The sequence below is a fragment of the Eurosta solidaginis genome, unplaced genomic scaffold, assembly GCF_040869045.1.
Source record: "Eurosta solidaginis isolate ZX-2024a unplaced genomic scaffold, ASM4086904v1 ctg00001308.1, whole genome shotgun sequence".
Taxonomy (NCBI): Eukaryota; Metazoa; Arthropoda; class Insecta; order Diptera; family Tephritidae; genus Eurosta; species Eurosta solidaginis.
In genome coordinates this window covers 60,968-83,041 of record NW_027137064.1, presented here as the reverse complement: position 1 = coordinate 83,041, position 22,074 = coordinate 60,968, and the positions used below count along the sequence as shown (strand labels likewise).

Below are 22,074 nucleotides of genomic sequence, written 5' to 3'. Positions count from 1 at the left end.
CGTACTTATCTGAACTCACTTTATCTCGATATAAAAAATGGCCGAAATCCGACCATAACCACGCCCACTTTATGGATATCGAAAATTACGAAAAATAAAAAGATGCCATAATTCTATACCAAATACGAAAAAAGGGATGAAACATTGTAACTGGATTGGTTTATTGACGCAAAATATAACTTTGGAAAAAACTTTGTAAAATGGGTGTGAAACCTACCATATTAAGTAGAAGAAAATGAAAAAGTTCTACAAGGCGAAATCAACAGCCCTTGGAATCTTGGCAGGAATACTGTTAGTGGTATTCCATATATAAATAAATTAGCAGTACCCGACAGATGATTTTCTGGATCACCTGGTCCACATTTTGGTCGATATCCCGAGAACGCCTTCACATATACATCTAAGGGCCACTCGCTTTTAAAACCCTCATTAATACCTTTAATTTGATATCCATATCGTACAAACACATTCTAGAGTCACCCCTGGCCCACCCTAATGGCGATATCTCGAAAAGGCGTCCACCTATAGACCTAATGCCCACCCCCTATTAAAATGCTCAGTAACACCTTTCGTTTGATACCCATATCGTACAAACATTCTAGAGTCACCCCTGGCCCACCCTAATAGCGATATCTCGAAAAGGCGTCCACCTATAGACCTAATGCCCACTCCCTATTAAAATGCTCAGTAACACCTTTCGTTTGATACCCATATCGTACAAACATTCTAGAGTCACCCCTGGCCCACCCTAATGGCGGTATCTCGAAAAGGCGTCCACCTATAGACCTAATGTCCACTCCCTCTTAAAATGCTCAGTAACACCTTTCGTTTGATACCCATATCGTACAAACATTCTAGAGTCACCCCTGGCCCACCCTAATGGCGATATCTCGAAAAGGCGTCCACCTATAGACCTAATGTCCACTCCCTCTTAAAATGCTCAGTAACACCTTTCGTTTCATACCCATATCGTACAAACATTCTAGAGTCACCCCTGGCCCACCTTAATGGCGATATCTCGAAAAGGCGTCCACCTATAGACCTAATGCCCACTCTCTCTTGAAATGCTCAGTAACACCTTTCGTTTGATACCCATATCGTACAAACATTCTAGAGTCACCCTTGGTCCACCTTTATGGCGATATCTCGAAAAGGCGACCACCTATTGAACTAAGGATTACTCCCTTTTAAAATACTCATTACCACCTTTCATTTGATACCCATATCGTACAAACACATTCTAAAGTCACCTCTGGCCCACCCTAATGGCGATATCTCGAAAAGGCGTCCACCTATAGACCTAATGCCCACTCCCTCTTAAAATGCTCAGTAACACCTTTCGTTTGATACCCATATCGTACAAACATTCTAGAGTCACCCCTGGCCCACCCTAATGGCGATTTCTCGAAAAGGCGTCCACCTATAGACCTAATGCCCACTCCCTCTTAAAATGCTCAGTAACACCTTTCGTTTGATACCCATATCGTACAAACACATTCTAGAGTCACCCCTGCCCACCCTAATGACGATATCTCGAAAAGGCGTCCACCTATAGACCTCATGCCCACTCCCTCTTAAAATGCTCAGTAACACCTTTCGTTTGATATGGCGATATCTCGAAACGGCGTCGACCTATGGAACTAATGATCACTCTTTTTCAAAATACTCATTAACAGCTTTCATTCGATACCCATATCGTACAAACATATTCTAGAGTCACCCCTGGTCCACCTTTATGGCGATTTCTCGAAAAGGCGTTCACCTATAGAACTAAAGCCCATTCCCTTTTAAAATACTCATTACCACCTTTCATTTGATAGCCATATCGTACAAACACATTCTAGAGTCACCCCTAGTCCACCTTAATGGCGATATCTCGAAAAGGCGTCCACCGATAGACCTAAGGCCCACTCCCTCTTAAAATGCTCAGTAACACCTTTCATTTGATACCCATATCGTACAAACAAATTCTAGAGTCAGCCCTGGTCCACCTTTATGGCGATATCCCTAAATGGCGTCCATCAATAGAACTATGGCCTACTCTCTCTTAAAATACTCTTTAATACCTTCCATTTGATACACATGTCATACAACCACATTCCAGGGTTACCCTAGGTCCATTTTCCTACATGGTGATTTCCCTTATTTTGTCTCCATAGCTCTCAACTGAGTATGTAATGTTCGGTTGCACCCGAACTTAGCCTTCCTTACTTGTTTTATGTAACATTCTTGAAAATGATTAAGGCTTGCGTATGAAATATGACTCAGTTACACACATACATACACATTCATACGCACAGACATATGTAAATAAAAATTAAAGATTTTGCACAGAAATTGAATGTATTTGAACCGGCTTTGTAATTTTTTTCGATTTTCTTATTTTCCAAATGTCATTGACGTCTTTACTGACACACTTTATGGCTGCAATCGGTCGACTCGACCGACCACTTGTCTGCCTTGGAAAATTCTAAGGTGTTTTAAGTCGTTGAAGCTGATTTTTGTTAAGTACAAAAGTGCAATGATAATAATGTGATTTAGTTAGATGTTTTCATAAAAAAAGTTAAAACATTTTGAATGTTTCAAATATTTAATTAAATGTTACCCTGCATGGCACTGATATTGCAGGCGTTACCAGACTAGAATTAATATTAAAAATTTGACTTCGTAGATTGAAAATCCCACCACTGAGTTTAGAGAAACAAATACGAAACTGCGAATGTTTTCGTTTATTTAGAAAACGGCGTTAAGTGAAAAAATAAGGCAATTTACAAGAGTGTCGTATTCGTTGTAAAGTCTTAGGTTTTTAGTTGTTTCCATGGTTTCCAGTATACATATAATTTGATTGAAATATAGCAGATACGACTAATAGGAGACCTTGTGAATTGCCTAAGTGCTAGCCTAGAAGACCAACTACTTTGGACTGAGAGGGCAACTGAAAAGCCCTGTCTCGGTTAATAATACCTGTTCTGACATTTAGCTCAGAATCATGGACGGTGTTGAAAAAGGAGAAAATTTCCCAGTAAGATTTACGATCCTGCACATGAAGCCAACACCGTATATCGAAGAAAATGTATACTTTGCGCAATTTACCTACAAAAAGATCGTGCTTCTTTTTAATTTTTCATACAAAATGGCTTGGCGGGTCATTATTTACTTAGCTACTTACTCACTCAATTGGCGCTTAACCGTTTAAACGGTTATTGCCGTTCAACAAGCGCACCAGTCGCTTCTTCGATGTGATAACTGGCGGGTGCTACATGTTTAATGCCGACTCCGAACGGCAGCTGCAAGGCAGATGAATTTTCATTGAAACCCTTTTCACGGCAGACATACCATAGCCGAAAGCGACCCCGCTTGGAAAAACATTTTTCTAATTAAAAAAACTTTTCTCAAATTTTTTGATATTGCTTTTCCCGGTACTTGAACCCAGGAACACGCTACCACCACACCACGGCGACTGGCACCAAATTAAATGGGCCAACAAATGCCAACACAGCCGTTTGATCCAGACAAGCATACGGGGCCCTAAGCAAAATCCACACGGAATCTGTAAACGCCTTTGCCAGGCCGCGCAGAAGAAGAAAGAACACAACCAAGGGAGACACGGTCACCCTGGCCCAACTTAGTTCTGGATACTGTAACAGGTTAAATTATTACTTGTCCAGAATAAACCCCGACATACGTAATGTGATGTGTCCCCAACCATCTTTTTAAGTGTAATGAGGAACTTACACACTAGAACGGCACTTGGTACATAGACTTGAAAGAACACCTCTTACACAAGAGACATATAAGAGAGAACTTGAGATCATATATAACATCGCTGCAAATAACGGATATAAAAAAGCACTGGTTGATAAGCTCAGAAGGACAAATGGAGAACCAAAAAGATATTATGAAAAGGAAAATAATAGCTGGACGACTATGACATACATATAGAGGAAAAGCAACATATAAATTGGCAAACTTCTTTGAAAAATACAACATTAACACAGCATTCAAAACATCGAACAATCTAGGGCGCAAACTAAGAACTAACACTAACTCAGAGGATCCGTTTAATAGCCACGGCGTATACAAGCTTACCTGGGGATCCCAACATAGTTACATAGGACAAAGAGGACGGCAAATAAGAACGAGGTTCAGAGAACATATTAGAGATTACAACAAAAAATACGTAATCCAAACATTATTCCCGAGTCTAACTTCGCGACACCGTGGTATGATGGTAGCGTGCTCCGCCTACCACACCGTATGCCCTGAGTTCGCACCCCGGGCAAAGCAACATCAAAATTTTAGAAATAAAGTTTTTAAATTAGAAGAAAATTTGTCTAAGCGGGGTCGCCCCTCGGCAGTGTTTGGCAAGCGCTCCGGGTTGTTCTGCCATGAAAAGCTCTCAGTGAAAACTCATCTGCCTTGCAGATGCCGTTCGAAGTCGGCATAAAACATGTATTTCCCGTGCGGCCAATTTGTAGGGAAAATCAAGAGGAGTACGACGCAAATTGGAAGAGAAGTTCGGCCTTAGATCTCTTCGGAGGTTATCTCGCCTTACATTTATTTATTTATTTAACTTCGCGAATCACATGGTCGATAATGAATGTTCCCCAGCAAATATCAATAAAACAGTTAGAGTTCTTCACATACAAGCAAAAGGCCGACGTCTCAACGTACTCGAAAACATGGAAATCTACAAACAGAAAACATTCGACGGTAGAATAATAAACGAACAGATAAACACAATTTCTGACACAATATTCGAGCCTTTAAAGCTTGTTTACAAGAAACAAAGTAATCACAGAGTTACAACAGACAAACACACAACAACAAATAAACACAAAACAATTAACGCACCAAAACAACAAACCCACAAAAAAGGTCAAACGAATAAAATTACGGATTTTTACCTGCCCAGTCAGCCACACAAATCGATCAGTAAAAACCACCCTCGGTACACATAACTAAATATACACAAGCATCAATTTTTACAATACCTGCTCATGTACCTACGAACTATAAATACAGGACAAACGACAAAAACAGATCAGAACGAAAATCGACACTGATGATGGCACAACGCCGATCGGTTTGTCTCAGAACCAAATTTGACAAGGGATGACGGAAAATCGTTCCAATATACATCACTAAAACCGACTTCCCTATGGCAAATCCCTGTTGAAACTGCTAATTTCCTTGGACTCTCGTTAAAAGGACTTTGATGACAATTTGTGACTGGTCGCACCCATTGAATGGGGCGAAGCACTGCTAACAACAACACGGCTGCCGGCATAATCGGTTAGTAGTCGAGAAATGATTAAAAGTGGCTATTTGTCTGGAAATTTTTTTTATTGTCCGAAATGATTTAAAATGAAGAGAAACAGCAATAAAAAATAAAAATTGCAAGTTTTCGTACTATATTTTCCGGTCGACTGATAATGATGACGTCAAATGCTGACTACACATTGAAGTGACATTTCATTTCTATTCCAACTCCTAACGGCACGTGCTGAGGCAATTACAGAAAAGCCCTCTGAGAGTTTGAAAAACAGCTGAGCAGAGCTCACAGAGTATATTAATTTTAACGGTACCCCGTAATGGCATAAACTAATCGAGATAGATATAGACTTATATATATCAAAATGATCTGGGCGAAAAAAGAAATTAGTTTAGCCATGTCCGTCCGTTAGCAGGATAACTTGAGTAAATTTTGAGGTATCTTGATGAAATTTGGTATGTAAATTTCTGGGCACTCATATCAGATCGCTATTTAAAATGAACAAAATCGGACTATAACCACGCCAACTTTTTCGATATCGAAAATTTCGAAAAACCGAAAAAGTGCGATAATTCATAACCAAAGACGGATAAAGCGATGAAACTTTGTAGGTGGGTTGACTTTATGACGCAGAATAGAAAATTAGTAAAATTTTGGACAATGATCGTGGCACCGCCTACTTTTAAAAGAAGATAATTTAAAAGTTTTGCAAGCTGTAATTTGTAATGTTCGGTTACACCCGAACTTAATCTTCCTTACTTGTTTCCAACAGTTTTGTCCTTATGCGTGCCGCGGCTTGAATTTCTGATCCTATCTATTCACTAAACCATGACAGCTTCAGGGTTTCCAAGTTTTGAGATATACAGTTAAATGCTTTTAACCGCATAAAACAACTTTAGTTATAGTGTGGAATTATCCCAGCATAGCTTAAGACTTGTTTTGTATTTGACTGCGATATGTGTATGCGCTTATCTCTAAGTATATTTTTTTATTTCTTAAGTTGCAATGGCATATCATACCAGCCCCAAAGGCTTAGACTAGTAAGTTTATTTTTCCTTGTACCTAACTCGATCGAAAAAACCGTGAATTATCTTACTGCGAAGATAGAAGTATTAAAGCGGTTATCTGGTTATTGATTACTTTTATTAACTCTACCAAAGTAGAATCCTCCTAAACATAATTAAGTCTAAAAAGGCTTCAGCGTTATTGAAAGCGAATTCTCGCAACGTACCGCACCAGTCAACTGCGAGTACGAAATTATGTTCGCCCTCGTAAGCGTACTGAGTTCAATGGTTTTAACAGAGCTTGACATTTTCACTTAGCGTTGAGATACGTTTTTGTTTTTTGTGTTGTAAGATATGACACGATGCAATTAGCAGATCGGAGCAATATCATGGATATATGTACAAATGTATGTATAATTAACGCTTAACAAATTTTTAAATTCTGACATTACACATGCCTGTGTGTACTATATGTATTACGCACAGGCTTCAAGTGTGATCTAAGTAAGCTTTTGTCATGAGAGCGCTTTCAATTAGGGTAATTTTTTGCTGCTTATTTTTGTCAGAATGCAGTTTTATGTTTTGAGAAATGTGTGTGTTGGTAATATTTTATGGTTTGTTTGCTTCTGCTTCCTGCTTTAGTTTTGACTGTTATGATATGTAATGGCGTTACTTTTGTAAATACGAGTAAAGTGTTGCAATACACTCAGAGAAAAAACCAAGTTTTTAAACTCGAACTCAGAATATCCGAACTTAAGTCGTGTAAAGATTTAAAATACTAAGGTATTGATGAGATATCTTATTTTGAGCATAATTGGGCTGTTTACAGTCTCGTGTTAATTGATTCTGAAAGTCGAATGTTATAGGGAATTAGGTAATTTGGAGCTCCGCTGGTCACCATGGCTGGGTAGATACTACCTCTTGCAGGAGGGTACCGAGATTTTTCTGGCCGGGAGTGCATGAAGACTTTGCTATTAATTGTGATTGTCGTTCCGGTGGGCCACTGTCCAATAAGAGTCCAAGCGGTACGTTTTAATATACTGTAACTCCGTTCCTGCTGCAGTTGCAGGCGGGATGATAGTTTTCATCATCGAGTTGCTTCAGCTTCAGCTTTACAGCTTGTGTCAGAACTAGGTGAGATACAAAAAAAAACTCTAAAAAACGATTATCATTTAAAATGCATTCTATTTTTATGAACACAATTGTCTATGACTCACTAAATTTTGTTTAACCATGCGGTAAAGATGGTCTATTTAGTAAGATCACGATCACTACCTGTGCTTAACGGCTCAATTTACGTTTAGAGCATACATGCACACATTCATATACATATGTATATTTACATTGTGATACTTCCTAGAACTGATTTGTGTCAGTATTTTATTACCATCTTAATCATCTTAACCTTCGTAAGGGTTAGTTGTCGTCATTCAAACTTGTATATAATCTACTATACTTTAAATTAGAGCGTATCGAAAAAGCAAAAATTTGCCTTACACCCCATTGCATCGGATGCTGTTTCGACAAGGGCGTATCTCAGCAAACCTTTGAAAAACGAATTTTCTTAAGAAAAATTCATATCCTAGAATTTTTCGCATAAATGCTCTGAGATAGGGCGTTTAAAAAAAAGTTCTTAGATAGAGCGTCTTAGAAGAGCCTAGAGGACCATACATTATCTTATTAACATACCTTATCAATGTATTGGTACATATTCTTCAAAGCCGGTTAAAAGTGACCCTAATATGAAGGCGACGATGAGAAGTTTGTTGCAAAAAACTCAAAATTATGAGAAAAAAGACATACTTTTTTTGTTTTATGCTCTACTGCAAATAGGGTATATTGTACCAAGGGCTTAAGCCGTGTTAGCACGTAATATTTATGTATCATTTGTTTATTTTCTTTAATACACTTTTCTCATTATTCGAATATCAATGAGAACAGCGCGCTAATATTTAAAATTATTATTATAGGGCTTTATTTAGATCTATTGTGCTTGACCTTTATTGTTGTGCAGCCTTACTGCATGTGGAGCCCTTTTACTCAATATCACGCAGGGACTAAAAGTCACGCCTCCTAGATGGCAGAGAGTATGTGAAACGGCGTTTTATCTTTCAGCTCACAAAAGCGACAGATTTGTGTATCGAAAGATTTAACTTACGTTATATAGTGGACAACTGTGCCCCGCATAGTACTCAGTGAGAGTGCGTAGGTCCTCTCTACTTAGATTAAGAGTGGCTGATACTATCTTTGCTGGAAGTATAAACAATTTGGCCTGCCTTTGCCCTGGGCATTCAATCCAGTGTCGTCGGAAATGCTCTGTACCCAGTTAGTTATGGTTCCTCTTGCGTGCCTTTGTGAGTACACAGAAGGGCTCTGAACCATGGAATGTTGCTAAAGAACCCTGCTTGGCTAGGTAGTCTGCCTGTTCATTACCTTCATGTTCCTGATGCCGGAGAGCCCATTATAATAAAATCGTGGTTTTGGTTTCCAGTTTGCAATACAGGATTACCTATGAATTTTCTTATTACCTTCAGTTTACCATCTTTACACTCTTTACTTCAAAAATACTTTGAAGGCGTACTGCAGCAAGTGTTGTATCGTTCTCTATTAGAATAGGCACTAAGTGCATAAGCAGGGGACGGTCTCATTGCACCCGTTTTGCCAAAACAAACTATTCGATGCAATTTGCTTAGTTTTGTTATTGCTGTTCTTTGCGTGGTCTTCGGCCACCAAATTAAGGAATCGTAGATGACTACTGGCTCCCCAGCGGGTTATGGGGCTTAAGATGTACCCGCGACAGGTATGCGACTAAAATACCGAATTGATTCAAGGGGTTGCCAGCGCAATATATAGCTTCTCCAACCCAATTGTCAACCTCACCTATCCGTGGCGAATCCTGTTTATTTAACAGCCGAGGCTCTAGCGACCTCAAGTTCCTCATGTATCCAGGAAGTGGGAGGGCGGGATGGCCTAGAAGGTTTCATGTGGTCATACCGAATCGTTGCCGAGAGGGCTAGTCCTTTAATGGTGCTTTTTACCAGAACTTACCGGATCTGTATCCGGCAAAGGACCATCAACATCGATAACACTCCCCAAGGCCTGTGGGGAGTGTCCTTATCGCAGCAACAACACCGGCGTCACAAAAATATTACGTGTCCAATATAACATTTCGCGAGATAACACCCATGTTTTTGCCATAAAGTCGAGTACAGGCGAAAAGGGTTCTGTCCAGTATAACCCCTAGGTATTTTGCTTCCATTGAAAATCGGATTTTTTTCCGGGTAAAAGACTAAAGTATGATAATGATATTTATAAACTTCATTCTTGTTTTTTTTTTTTTGCTTTCAGATTATTTACATCACTGCCGAAATACACTCAACGTTTATTAGTTTTACTCTTTGGTACATTCCGTGTTATTGCCAGCAATGCAACACAAGCCAGTACGGGCATGACCAGCGAGGCGCTGGGCGTTTCGGTTGCGCCGAGTTTCTTTCAGTCATGCGTTAGTGATGGCAAAACGGCGCGTATGGAGGATGTGCTTAAATTTAAGGTTGGTTTAGATTATAGATAAGTGATAACTATGCTGTTCTCAGTATGTTTAGACATTGCAATTGTTAATAATTATTTTATTTTATTATTTATTTAAATTTAAGGTGGCCACAAAAATTATGAAGCAGTTAATCGATAAATTTGCTACACATGATTTATTTGGACGCGAAAATTATGAATACTATGCAAGAGTTACTGGACGTATACTCAAAGTACAAGACGAATGGATATGCAGTTTTCAATATCCACCCCCACCACGTGGCAAACTAGCGCAACAAAAATCTGCACATAAGTTAATATTATTTGAAATTAAATAAATACGAGCTTCTGTTATATGGACGCCGATAATTTTTATCGCAAAGTAGTTTGGTTGAATTTGCCTAGCGGGTGCGTCCCTAACCTCAGAAACGAAAAGTAATCTCTTGCGACTGAGCATTTTTCAAGGTTATGGCCGTTCGGACACTACGATGGCGAATCCGAATTCTGAATCCCTGAACTTTATTTTGATTTTATTTTCTTAATTTCTATTTTAATAAAATTGTTGCTCTTACCTTGCAGTTCAACACTCTCTGGAGGCTGAGAAGACATGGCTGCAGTGTCAGTGTGAGCGATGAGGTTTGCGTAAGTATTTTTATGTTATAGCTAAAATTTTAAAATTTAATTATTTAACAAAACCAATTTGAGACTTAACATCATTTGTGTTTGCTTTCTAACATCAGTGTAGTTTGCAACTAATACTCTTAAAGAATATTATATAACAAACAAAAGCTAACAAATAGTAGTTGTGACAAAAATGTGACTAGCTCTTCTTATTCTTCTTCTACTACATATACTTACAATTTCATTTGTCTATTTGTCAACACTAATTAAACGTTCTTAAATTTGTGAAACCATACATATGATATGAAGTTTTTCATTTTAATTAAACACCATTTTGTTCTTCGTTTTTCAAATTAAATGGAGTCACTAAAACAGCTCTTGCCTTAAAACCGACATTCAAATGAATGGATCATATTCACCAAACATTTTCATATTTGGTTTTGGTTTTTTGCTTTTCACAAATTAGCTGCTTTATTAATTGTTATATTTAGAGTAGCTTTTAAATCGAAGAAAATTGGGTCATACTGCGAATGACAAATAATACTTTGCAAGCTAAATATTTTGACATTCCAAAAGTTGTGTGAAATTTGATATGAAATCTCGTTTCAACGATTTAGTGTGGGCATACCCACGATATTGGAATGACTTATACATGACCAATGGCTATGATTTCAATATAATCCTGTTGAAACCGTTAATACGGATCTGTTTTTAATTTCCTATACGTCGTTGCACAGTCACTTTCTATTCTCCTCGTTTCCGTAACTAATGTAAAGTCATTAGTATGTTCGTAGTATACTGCCTACGAACAACACCTCGGATATTTTAACCCGTAGACGTAGGTAGAGACAAATAGGGCTCATTATACTTTCCGCAAAATGTGAGTAATGGACTAATCCAATTTCTTTAAGAGATTGATACATTGGCAAATAAATAATTTTAGATGTAAGCTTCGACGGTGGCCCACGTCGATATTTTCATGCGATAAAGTGTACCTCGTGGTCACCGTGGTGTGATGGTAGCGTGCTCCGCCTACCACACCATATGCCCTGGGTTCACACCCCGGGCAAAGCAACATCAAAATTTTAGAAAGAAGGTTTTTCAATTAGAAGAAAATTTTTCTGAGCGGGGTCGCCCCTCGGCCAAACAAGCGCTCCGAGTGTTTCTGCCATGAAAAGCTCTCAGTGAAAACTCATCTGCCTTGCAGATGCCGTTCGGAGTCGGCATAAGACATGTAGGTCCCGCCCGGCCGATTTGTAGGGAAAATCAAGAGGAGCACGACGCAAATTCGAAGAGAAGCTCGGCCTTAGATCTCTTAGAGGTTATCGCGCCATACATTTATTTTATTTAAAGTATACATCGTACAAAGAATTGACACCGTTTTTGGACCTGACCTCGACATGCTTGTTCCAGTTTAGCTTTCTTTACAGAATAAAACCTCTCTATTTTATGTCTCTGAATGGCCTATCATGTGAAGGGTAGGAGTGAATAAATCTTCTTCGAAGTAGCTTTAGAAAGTCCTCCATTGTCGGGACAAATCCTAGGAAATGTTTTGGAACCTATGAAATTGAACATTTTAATAGATAGAGAACAATTTTATATGAAAAGTTTGCAAAACTATTTGGAATGTCACAAAATATCTAGCTTTATACCAGTTTCCAGTTCCATTCTATTTAAATGAAATTCCCTTATGGGCTAATAGAAAGCTTAATATTGATTCAAACCAGTTTATAATTATTTTTGTATAGAGTAAAGCACGAAAAAATAGTTTGAATTTTCTTATTTTAAATTGCAATGAAATAAAACTTTACATTTTTTCTTAAAAAAAAAATTAACACTCAAACATTTGTAAAAACCAAAAATCTCTTTTCTTTCACTTTCTCTCTCTCATACTCTGCCTGTGTGTGTTGTCATTTATGTACAATACTACATTGACACTGCAAAATTTCAATTGTCTGACTGACATTCATATAAACAAACAAACATATGTGAATTAATGAATAACGAATGATGAATGAATGAAATGAATCATCTCAAAAACTAAAACACAGTTGCCCAGGAAGAATCCCGCTCCACTCCTGCCTTGCTAACCAGCTCTAGCTCAGCTTTAGACAACAGTGTGCTTTCATTGGGCGTAACACCAGAACATTCATTTATTGAATCATGTGCACGACTATCTGTTTCCCTAGAAGGACCAGATCTATTTGCGATGACATCATCACCGATACCGAAACGTAATTTACAGGATTTACAATAACAACACCAACGTGACACCGACAATGATGCTGATGTAGATTGTAACGGACTTTTCCTTGACTTTGCCGGGGTTGGTCTCAGTCCGTCCAGGATTCCTGGAAGTAGAAATTCCTAACGGTCCTTCTGAAAGAATAACTCTGTTTTGTTCGATACAAAACGTTATAAAAAATTATTTATTTGATAAAATTCTACTTTTCTACTCCTAGGCTGATTTCCTTGCTCTATAAGAGGTGACGGAGGTGATAAACCACTCGGCCAACCTCTGCGGTCGAATGGAGTGATAAAGCCTCCAGATGAGTATACTCTAAGTACAAATGAAGTGAAAAAGCCTTCAGGTGTACTCTTGGTCGGTAGTGATAAAGCCTACCGACTCGTATGCCTGTCTCCTAATCTCTCTGAATTTCAATGCGAATTCGTTGCCCTTATATACTAATTTTTGCACGCAGGCAAACGGTTATTTTATAATAACAACTTTCAACTAATAGTATTAACAATATAAAACAACTGTTGTTCCGGTAAATATTTCCTTCCCATGAATTTCCATGCACCATAATGCTCCTTATTGAATACAATGCCTTTGTACTTGCTCATACTGTGCTTTCCAGGCTTTGGTTTATATATTGTGTGTTTGTATATTTGTTTGTGGTCACCTGATTCTAATGTTGTGTTTTGCTTTGCCCAATGCTTCTGCCTTCTGTTGTATGGCGTGCGTTGGTGTGTTGTATGCTAGTGCGTAAATATGTATAACGAAATTTCAATTAGTAGCGGCGCTTATTTTGACGACTTGCTGCTGATCTCCGTTCACTTAAGTTATTATGTATGTTGTATTTGTAATAGGGTACATTGGATTTTGAGTGTGCAAAGGGTTGATCGACCGCTGCATTTTTATGTTTTGTGCGTATCTACTTTCCAAATATTTAATGCATGTTAGGGTGATCCTATATTCAAAGTTTATGTTTGCGAAAATGTAAATACTTTGCTTGCGTGCAAAAGTGCGCAAGTCTAATTTGTCCTTCGATTTAATAATTATCAATTCAACGTACAACCGAATATATGTATTTAGGGCATAATTCATACAGGTATACATATGTATATTTCTGGTGCTTCATGCAAAAAATATATAAGTGATAAAAATTCAAGTATAAATTCCAAGTTATTTCCAAAGTGATAAAAATTCAAGTATAAATTCCAAGTTATTTCCAAATGTATGTTATTTGCAAAAATATATAGATATGTGTATGTTGTGAGGATACAAAGTCCTCGGCTTTGGGGTCCTCACACTCCCCCCTCACCTTCCGCAATGAGACCCACCGTCACCAGGTCGGTGCGCGTGATCCGTACGCGGAAGTGGTGTTCGCTCATGCTACTTCGTCGTCGCTGCCGTCGCTGGCCATCAGGCTCAATATGTCGCTGTTTTTGTCGTTGAGGCTGCCGTTGACCCCGCTGGCCAGACGGCTTAATTTGTTGATGTCGTCGTTGTCATCGTTGAGGCTGTTCGCATATCGCCCCTACGATCCTTTGCTTGGCCGGGTGTTCGGTTTCGACATGCGCGTTATATATGCGCATTCTCAAATTGACGCGCCGAGTCTACTCCACGAACCCTCGGCCCTGAGTCTCTTCGTCTTCCTGGCGTATCGACAACTCGCCCTGCCGTTTTGGTGGCGGTTCATTGTCGTTTTCGTCCTCGCTCTCCGAGGAAATGAGGATCGGGGTAGGGTCCCGAACGATGGCCCACTCCTCGCACTCTGACCTGTAATCCTCGGTGCTGTCATCGCCACTTCCCTCCTCGTATGTGGCAGCTGGTGTCGTTCGCCGTAGCCGTATTCTCAACGGGGCCCACTCGCACCCTTCACTCTGTTCTTCAGAAAAATTTGAATAATTTAGCGTGTTCATTACTGCTCGCTTTACGATACTTTGGGGTTTGGCCTGCCGCGGCCCGGTTTTTATATGTTTTCCTTCTGATGCGTTAGACGGTACTTTTCCTGGCAGCGGGTATCACTCAATCCTTTTTACCAAATTAGGTTTTGTAACTATGTTGTTGTTCGTCGCTGCCCTTCCAGTTGGTGGTATGTATGATGCCAGCCTGTACTTTAAATGGAAACTGGTGGATTTTCCTTAGGGTGTTCCCACCAGGTGTGGTGGATTTTAAAAAAACGTGGTATATCATGCGCATAGTTAAAGAGTATGTTTACGGGATATTTATGTAATTGTGGTTAGAGTTTACCGAGTTTTTATTGGTTGATCCGACTTCCGGGTACTTCTTGATATGAAATTTCTTCGTGTATAATTTGACACTGTCTCGGTTGGGCATGCCCGTTACTACCGATTTCATCCGGATTGAAGTAGAATCTTACAAAATAGTCTGTAATTCCGCAGTTGTCTCGGGGTGTGTGTTCGTTTAAGGCTGCCATAGCGAACTGCCTTCCCAGGTGTAATCTTGTTCCATGCGCCGGTTCTCTGGCGATCTGTAATTTGTTTTCTGGAAATATTCGTACCTGATTCTCCGCAATGTTTTGTACTTGACCGTCTATGTATGTTATCAGCTGTTGACTTGTACTTTGGTTCTCCCCGTGTTGTCTCTCGGTCTCTTCGCTGACTCGTGTGAGCGTACCGCAAATGGCTACCTCGCTGTTATTTTTCTGTTTGCTGTTCGATTGGACGGTGTTGACGCGGTTTGATCTTCACTAGCGCACTTTTTGTATCTCTCTTTATGACTTTGCTTCCTGGATTCGTTGTTGTCGGCGGCGTCGGTTGCGTGGTATGCTTTCAGCTCACTTAGGTGGGCTGTCCTCCTCCTTCCTCTGAAGACTTTGTCTAGCTCTACGATCACTGGTGACACAAAGTTCATTACCCGGTGAGGTCCACTGTACCTTGGCGCTAGTTTGGCTGTAAAGTTATCTACCGCTTTTGATAGCTGATGCTCCTTTACCAGCACTAGGTCGCCATTGCCTTCTTCTTAAATTGTAATACTTCGCTTGCTCTCTCTTGCTTCCGTCGTACCATCTCGAATATTTCTTTCATTCTCGTTGACTTCTGTCCTGGGTTCGCTAGTTTCTCGCCTGTGCCAAATGTCTGCTCATCGTAAAGGCTGTTGGGAATTCTCGGTTCCCTCCCTTGTACTATGTATGCTGGACTGTACCCGGTCGATTCGCATACACTTGTGTTCAATGCCAGCGTTATCTCTGGTAACAACTCATCCCATGTCTTCTGTTCTTTTCCCGTAAATTGTGCTATCATCCTTTTGATGTTCCTGTTTGCTCTCTCTGTTGGGTTCTCCTGCGGTGTGTACGGTGCCGTTAATTGGTGTCTCACGCCAAGTCCCTCTAAAAATCTCTTAAAACGTCTGCTTATAAACTGCGCTCCGTTGTCCGTAATAAATACTTTTGGAACACCGAACCGTGCCAAAATCCTCTCTCGAAATCCTCTTATTAAACATTCTGTCGTTGCCTTTCTGATTGGTATTACTTCTACCCATTTTGAAAATTTGTCTAAGAATACTAGTGCCATTGTGTTTCCATGCTTCGATCGTGGCATTGGACCAACAAAGTCTGCACAGACTGTTGCCCAAGGCTCCTCTGCAATCTTCTTTAGCATCTTACCTGCGGCTGGCTGTTGGCTCGGTTTGTAAATTTGACATGTGTGACACTGCTGTACGTACTTTCTTACATCCCTGAACATTCCTGGCCAATAGTAAGGTGTTGTTGCTCTTGCTATCGATTTTCGGATGCCCATATGCCCTGCGCTCGGTGTGTCGTGAATCTCCTCTAGCACTCTGCGTCGCTGTGAAGTCGGGACACACAGCTTCCATGGCACTGCATCTTCGCCATCCACCTGACTTCCTATGCGTCTGTACAACTTTCCTTCCTCGATAGCGTACTCTGGGAATTTCTCCGGGGCCTTCCTTACATCTTCCATCTTAGCTTTAAGCCACTTGCACTCGTCTTTTCCGTCATCCATCGTCAACGTACCCAACTGCTCGTCCATCGGTTGCCTTGATAATGCATCTGCCACAACGTTCAACTTTCCTTTTCGGTACTGTACGTCAAATGAGTATTGCTGTAGTTCCAGCGCCCATCTCGCAATCCGACCAGTCGGGCTCTCTATCGCATTCAACCATTTGAACGCTAGGTGATCTGTTATTACAGTAAACGTGTATCCTTCTACGTTCGGCCTCATTTTTCGTATTGCCCACACTATTGCCAAACACTCCTTTTCTGTCGGTGAGTAGTTCGTCTCTGCCTTGTTTAACCTGCGGCTTGCGTATGCTATTACTCGTTCTTCGTCGCCTGACCCTTGCGTAAGTACTGCACCAAGACCAAAATCACTTGCGTCCGTTTGTAAACTAAACTTCCTCGAAAAATCTGGACAAGCGGGTACCGGTGCCTGCGTCAGTGCTGCCTTGAGTGCTTCGAATGCTGATTGCTGTTCTTCGGACCACCTCCACTTAATACCTTTCTTAAGCATCGATGTTAACGGGTGTGACACTTGTGAAAAATCCGGCACGAATCTTCTATACCATGACACGACTCCTAGAAAACATCGTAACTCTCGTATATTCTTCGGTGGTTCCAGTCCTTTGATGGCTGCTATCTTGTCTGGGTCGGTATGGATGCCTTCTTCGCTAACGACGTATGGTTCCAATTCTGGTCCTATGAAACGATCAAGTGCTCTCTGGAAAGTTGCTGGGGCTGAGTGCAAGCCAAATGGCATCACGCTTCATTGGTATAGTCCACGCCCAGGTACTGTGAATGCGGTGTATTGCTTGCTGCTTGCTTCCATAGGAATTTGCCAATATCCATTTTTCAAGTCGAGGCTACTAATAAATCTGGCGCTTCTTAATTTGTCCAAGATATGTTGTATACGTGGTAAGGGGTATGCGTCTGGTACTGATCTTGCGTTTAGTTGGCGGTAATCTACGCAGAGTCTCCATTTTCCATTCTTCTTCTTTGCCAAAACTATGGGTGCGCTCTGCGGGCTATTCGATGATTCGATGCAACCTTTTTCGATCAGTTCGTCGACTTCCTTGTTGATAATTTCTTGCATTTTCGGATTTTCGGATAGTACCGTTGCTTAATTGGACGGTCGTCTCTCATAACTATTTTGTGTGTGGCCACGTTGGATACTCCTGACATGTTTGCGAACACCTGTAATTCTTGGCTCAGAAATTTACTCACCGAATCCTCTGTCTTGCTAGTTGCTATCGCCGCCATTGGGTCGTGTTCCCTGAAATCTTCACTATTCGTTTCGACCATAGTTGTACATGTCACTACCTCTTGCTTCCCTTCGTCTACTCTCAACATTATTTCTTTACCACCACATCTCATCTCCAAGTTTACCTTCGCCAGATAGTCCGTGCCAATTACCACCTCGTCGCCCAGTCCCGGTAGGATTAGCATCTCGTTCCTCTGTACTTTACCACCCATTCTTAATTCTGCATCTACCGCTTCTTTGATTATTATTGCTCTGCCATCGCCCATTCTTACTCGCGTCTTTACTTCCTTGAATTTGCCAGTTTTTAATCTTCTCGCCATTGCATCACGTATAAAGCTCCTCGTCGCTCCCGTGTCAATCGCTGCTACTGCTTCTTCTCCATTCACATACGTTGTTACCGATATGCGGCCCTTTGTGTATTTGAACATGTCTAATCTCTCCGAAGATCCCATCCCTCGGTTCCAACGTGGTCTCTGGTCGTTTCCCTCTGGCTTCCTACAACAATCACGCGTGAGCACGCCTATCTTACCACATGTCCAGCAAAATTCTCTTCTTATGCCTCGGCACCCGTATGAAAAGTGACCGCCTCTTCCGCATCGTCTGCAGGCCGTTCTAGTATCTACATATTCTTGTTGTGGCTCTAACCTCTGCTGTTGTTGGACCTCTGCTCGCTCTTCCTGTCTTTGTTCTGCCTGGAGACACTGGTACTGACCTTCTTGCCGCCGTGGTATGAATGGCCTTGAGGTTGGTCGCATTGGTTCCCTGTCATGAATAATATTTTCATAGTCTTGAGCTAAACTTACCAGCTCCTCAAGATTGCTGACCTCGCTTCGCTTTATGTATAGTTGGTACTCTCTGCGCGAGTTTCTGTAGATGCGGGTTAATTTCTGCTCCTCGGTGTAGCCCGCGTGACGCATGATTCCTTGTAGTGCCAAGACATAATCTTTAAATAGCTCACCTTGTCGTTGTACGCGCATACGAATTTCATCTTCCAATTGCTCTAAGTATCGGGAGCTTAGGAAGAACTTCAGGAAGTCCTTCTTGAAGGCGTCCCACTCTTGCCAGTGCCGGTTGTTGTTCCTATACCATACCAACGCTTTGTCCTTCAACAACTCCGGCAGCGCTTTCGGAATTGTGTTGCGGTTGATTTCGTACCCATCTGCTAGCTCCTCCACTCTTTCGATGAATCCTAGGGGATCTTTGCCTCCGCCGTACTTTAATCCCCACTTCCTTACTCTGTCCATGGTCGTTGCATATGTGCCAGGCTGTTGAATATAATTTGTCGTTGCGTACATACCAGGCTGCTGAATAAAATGTACCGGCGGTTGTTCGACCTCCAATTGATTGGGTGCACCATTTGCCTGTTTATCATTTCTTGGTGAATTTAGTTCGTTGCTTGTCTTTGACGCTTGTGGATTTGTTAGCCGCGCGTGCCGAATCGCCAACTCTGTGAATCGGTCCCGTAAATTTTCGTTATCCTTCTCCTCTTGGATGAATGCCGCCAATCGTTTTCTTAGCTCGTCAACCGTTCCGCCATCCTCTAGCCCAAATTCCGTGCTGTAGGCTACCAGATCCTCTCGAGTGAGATAGTATACCCACGATACCTTTACCATTGTTATGCTTTATATCCTCGTCGTATTAACCCAGAAGTGTGTGGATCTTGTTTCCCTCTTCGTTTCTGATGCTCTGAAAGTATATCTTAAAATTTGATTTGTTTAACCTGCTCGGGCGCCAAAATGTGACGGACTTTTCCCTGACTTTGCCGGGGTTGGTCTCAGTCCGTCCAGGGTTCCTGGAAGTAGAAATTCCTAACGGTCCTTCTGAAAGAATAACTCTGTTTTGTTCGATACAAAACGTTATAAAAAAATTATTTATTTGATAAAATTCTACTTTTCTACTCCTAGGCTGATTTCCTTGCTCTATAAGAGGTGACGGAGGTGATAAAGTCCTCGGCCAACCTCTGCGGTCGAATGGAGTGATAAAGCCTCCAGACGAGTATACTCTAAGTACAAATGAAGTGAAAAAGCCTTCAGGTGTACTCTTGGTCGGTAGTGATAAAGCCTACCGATTCGTATGCCTGTCTCCTAATCTCTCTGAATTTCAATGCGAATTCGTCGCCCTTATATACTAATTTTTGCACGCAGGCAAACGGTTATTTTATAATAACAACTTTCAACTAATAGTATTAACAATATAAAACAACTGTTGTTCCGGTAAATATTTCCTTCCCATGAATTTCCATGCACCATAATGCTCCTTATTGAATACAATGCCTTTGTACTTGCTCATACTGTGCTTTCCAGGCTTTGGTTTATATATTGTGTGTTTGTATATTTGTTTGTGGTCACCTGATTCTAATGTTGTGTTTTGCTTTGCCCAATGCTTCTGCCTTCTGTTGTATGGCGTGCGTTGGTGTGTTGTATGCTAGTGCGTAAATATGTATAACGAAATTTCAATTAGTAGCGGCGCTTATTTTGACGACTTGCTGCTGATCTCCGTTCACTTAAGTTATTATGTATGTTGTATTTGTAATTGGGTACATTGGATTTTGAGTGTGCATAGGGTTGATCGACCGCTGCATTTTTATGTTTTGTGCGTATCTACTTTCCAAATATTTAATGCATGTTAGGGTGATCCTATATTCAAAGTTTATGTTTGCGAAAATGTAAATACTTTGCTTGCGTGCAAAAGTGCGCAAGTCTAATTTGTCCTTCGATTTAATAATTATCAATTCAACGTACAACCGAATATATGTATTTAGGGCATAATTCATAAAGGTATACATATGTATATTTCTGGTGCTTCATGCAAAAAATATATAAGTGATAAAAATTCAAGTATAAATTCCAAGTTATTTCCAAAGTGATAAAAATTCAAGTATAAATTCCAAGTTATTTCCAAATGTATGTTATTTGCAAAAATATATAGATATGTGTATGTTGTGAGGATACAAAGTCCTCGGCTTTGGGGTCCTCACAAGATGAGGAAAATTTCGATTATTATGATGTTGCTAACGATGACGACGATGATAACGATGCATTAGATTTTGCCGCTGAATTCGAATTAAGTAACGATGACGAAGATTTTGAAAATAATCCGAAAAAAATTAGCTTGCCACGCACATTTGTTGTACCTGCTGCACACCACCAACGAATAGCAAGAATTACAAAAACAGCAAAGTCTACAGCTACAACTGTTGCTGCAAGCAATCAACCAACTGATAGAAGTGCAGTTTTAAATACCACTTACACAATTGGTGTAGATAATGTTGATGGAAGCAACTGCGGTGTTGGTGTGGTGGCAGCGGTCGACTCGAACGATGATGATGAAGTGACCGTTGTTAGACGTCGCTATCGTCAAAATACGAAAAAGAAAATACTTACACAAACACGCATGCAACAACATCAACGACGTTTGCGTGCAGGGACCAAAAGCCTTGATGGTGGCGCTGGTGCCGGTGGTGGTTGTGGTGATCACGAACAACGCCTAACCCAGCAGACGACGACTATGAATGAAATGAAAAATAACAAGTAAGGAAGGCTAAGTTCGGGTGCAACCGAACATTACATACTCAGTTGAGAGCTATGGAGACAAAATAAGGGAAATCACCATGTAGGAAAATGGACCTAGGGTAACCCTGGAATGTGGTTGTATGACATGTGTATCAAATGGAAGGTATTAAAGAGTATTTTAAGAGAGAGTAGGCCATAGTTCTATTGATGGACGCCATTTAGGGATATCGCCATAAAGGTGGACCAGGGCTGACTCTAGAATTTGTTTGTACGATATGGGTATCAAATGAAAGGTGTTACTGAGCATTTTAAGAGGGAGTGGGCCTTAGGTCTATCGGTGGACGCCTTTTCGAGATATCGCCATTAAGGTGGACTAGGGGTGACTCTAGAATGTGTTTGTACGATATGGGTATCAAATGAAAGGTGGTAATGAGTATTTTAAAAGGGAATGAGCTTTAGTTCTATAGGTGAACGCCTTTTCGAGAAATCGCCATAAAGGTGGACCAGGGGTGACTCTAGAATATGTTTGTACGATATGGGTAACGAATGAAAGCTGTTAATGAGTATTTTGAAAAAGAGTGATCATTAGTTCCATAGGTCGACGCCGTTTCGAGATATCGCCATATCAAACGAAAGGTGTTACTGAGCATTTTAAGAGGGAGTGGGC

The 22,074-nt window shown here is 40.6% G+C and overlaps 1 protein-coding gene across 1 annotated transcript in view; it reads left to right on the top strand.

Annotated features, from left to right (window-relative positions):
* Nucleotides 1-22,074, top strand: part of LOC137236069 (uncharacterized) — a 44,548-nt gene that overhangs the window by 7,044 nt on the left and 15,430 nt on the right. Inside the window, 5 exon segments of the mRNA XM_067758765.1 lie at nucleotides 9,628-9,829; nucleotides 9,933-10,110; nucleotides 10,381-10,449; nucleotides 12,480-12,725; nucleotides 20,876-21,425. Coding sequence (XP_067614866.1) covers nucleotides 9,628-9,829; nucleotides 9,933-10,110; nucleotides 10,381-10,449; nucleotides 12,480-12,725; nucleotides 20,876-21,425 — 1,245 coding nt within the window.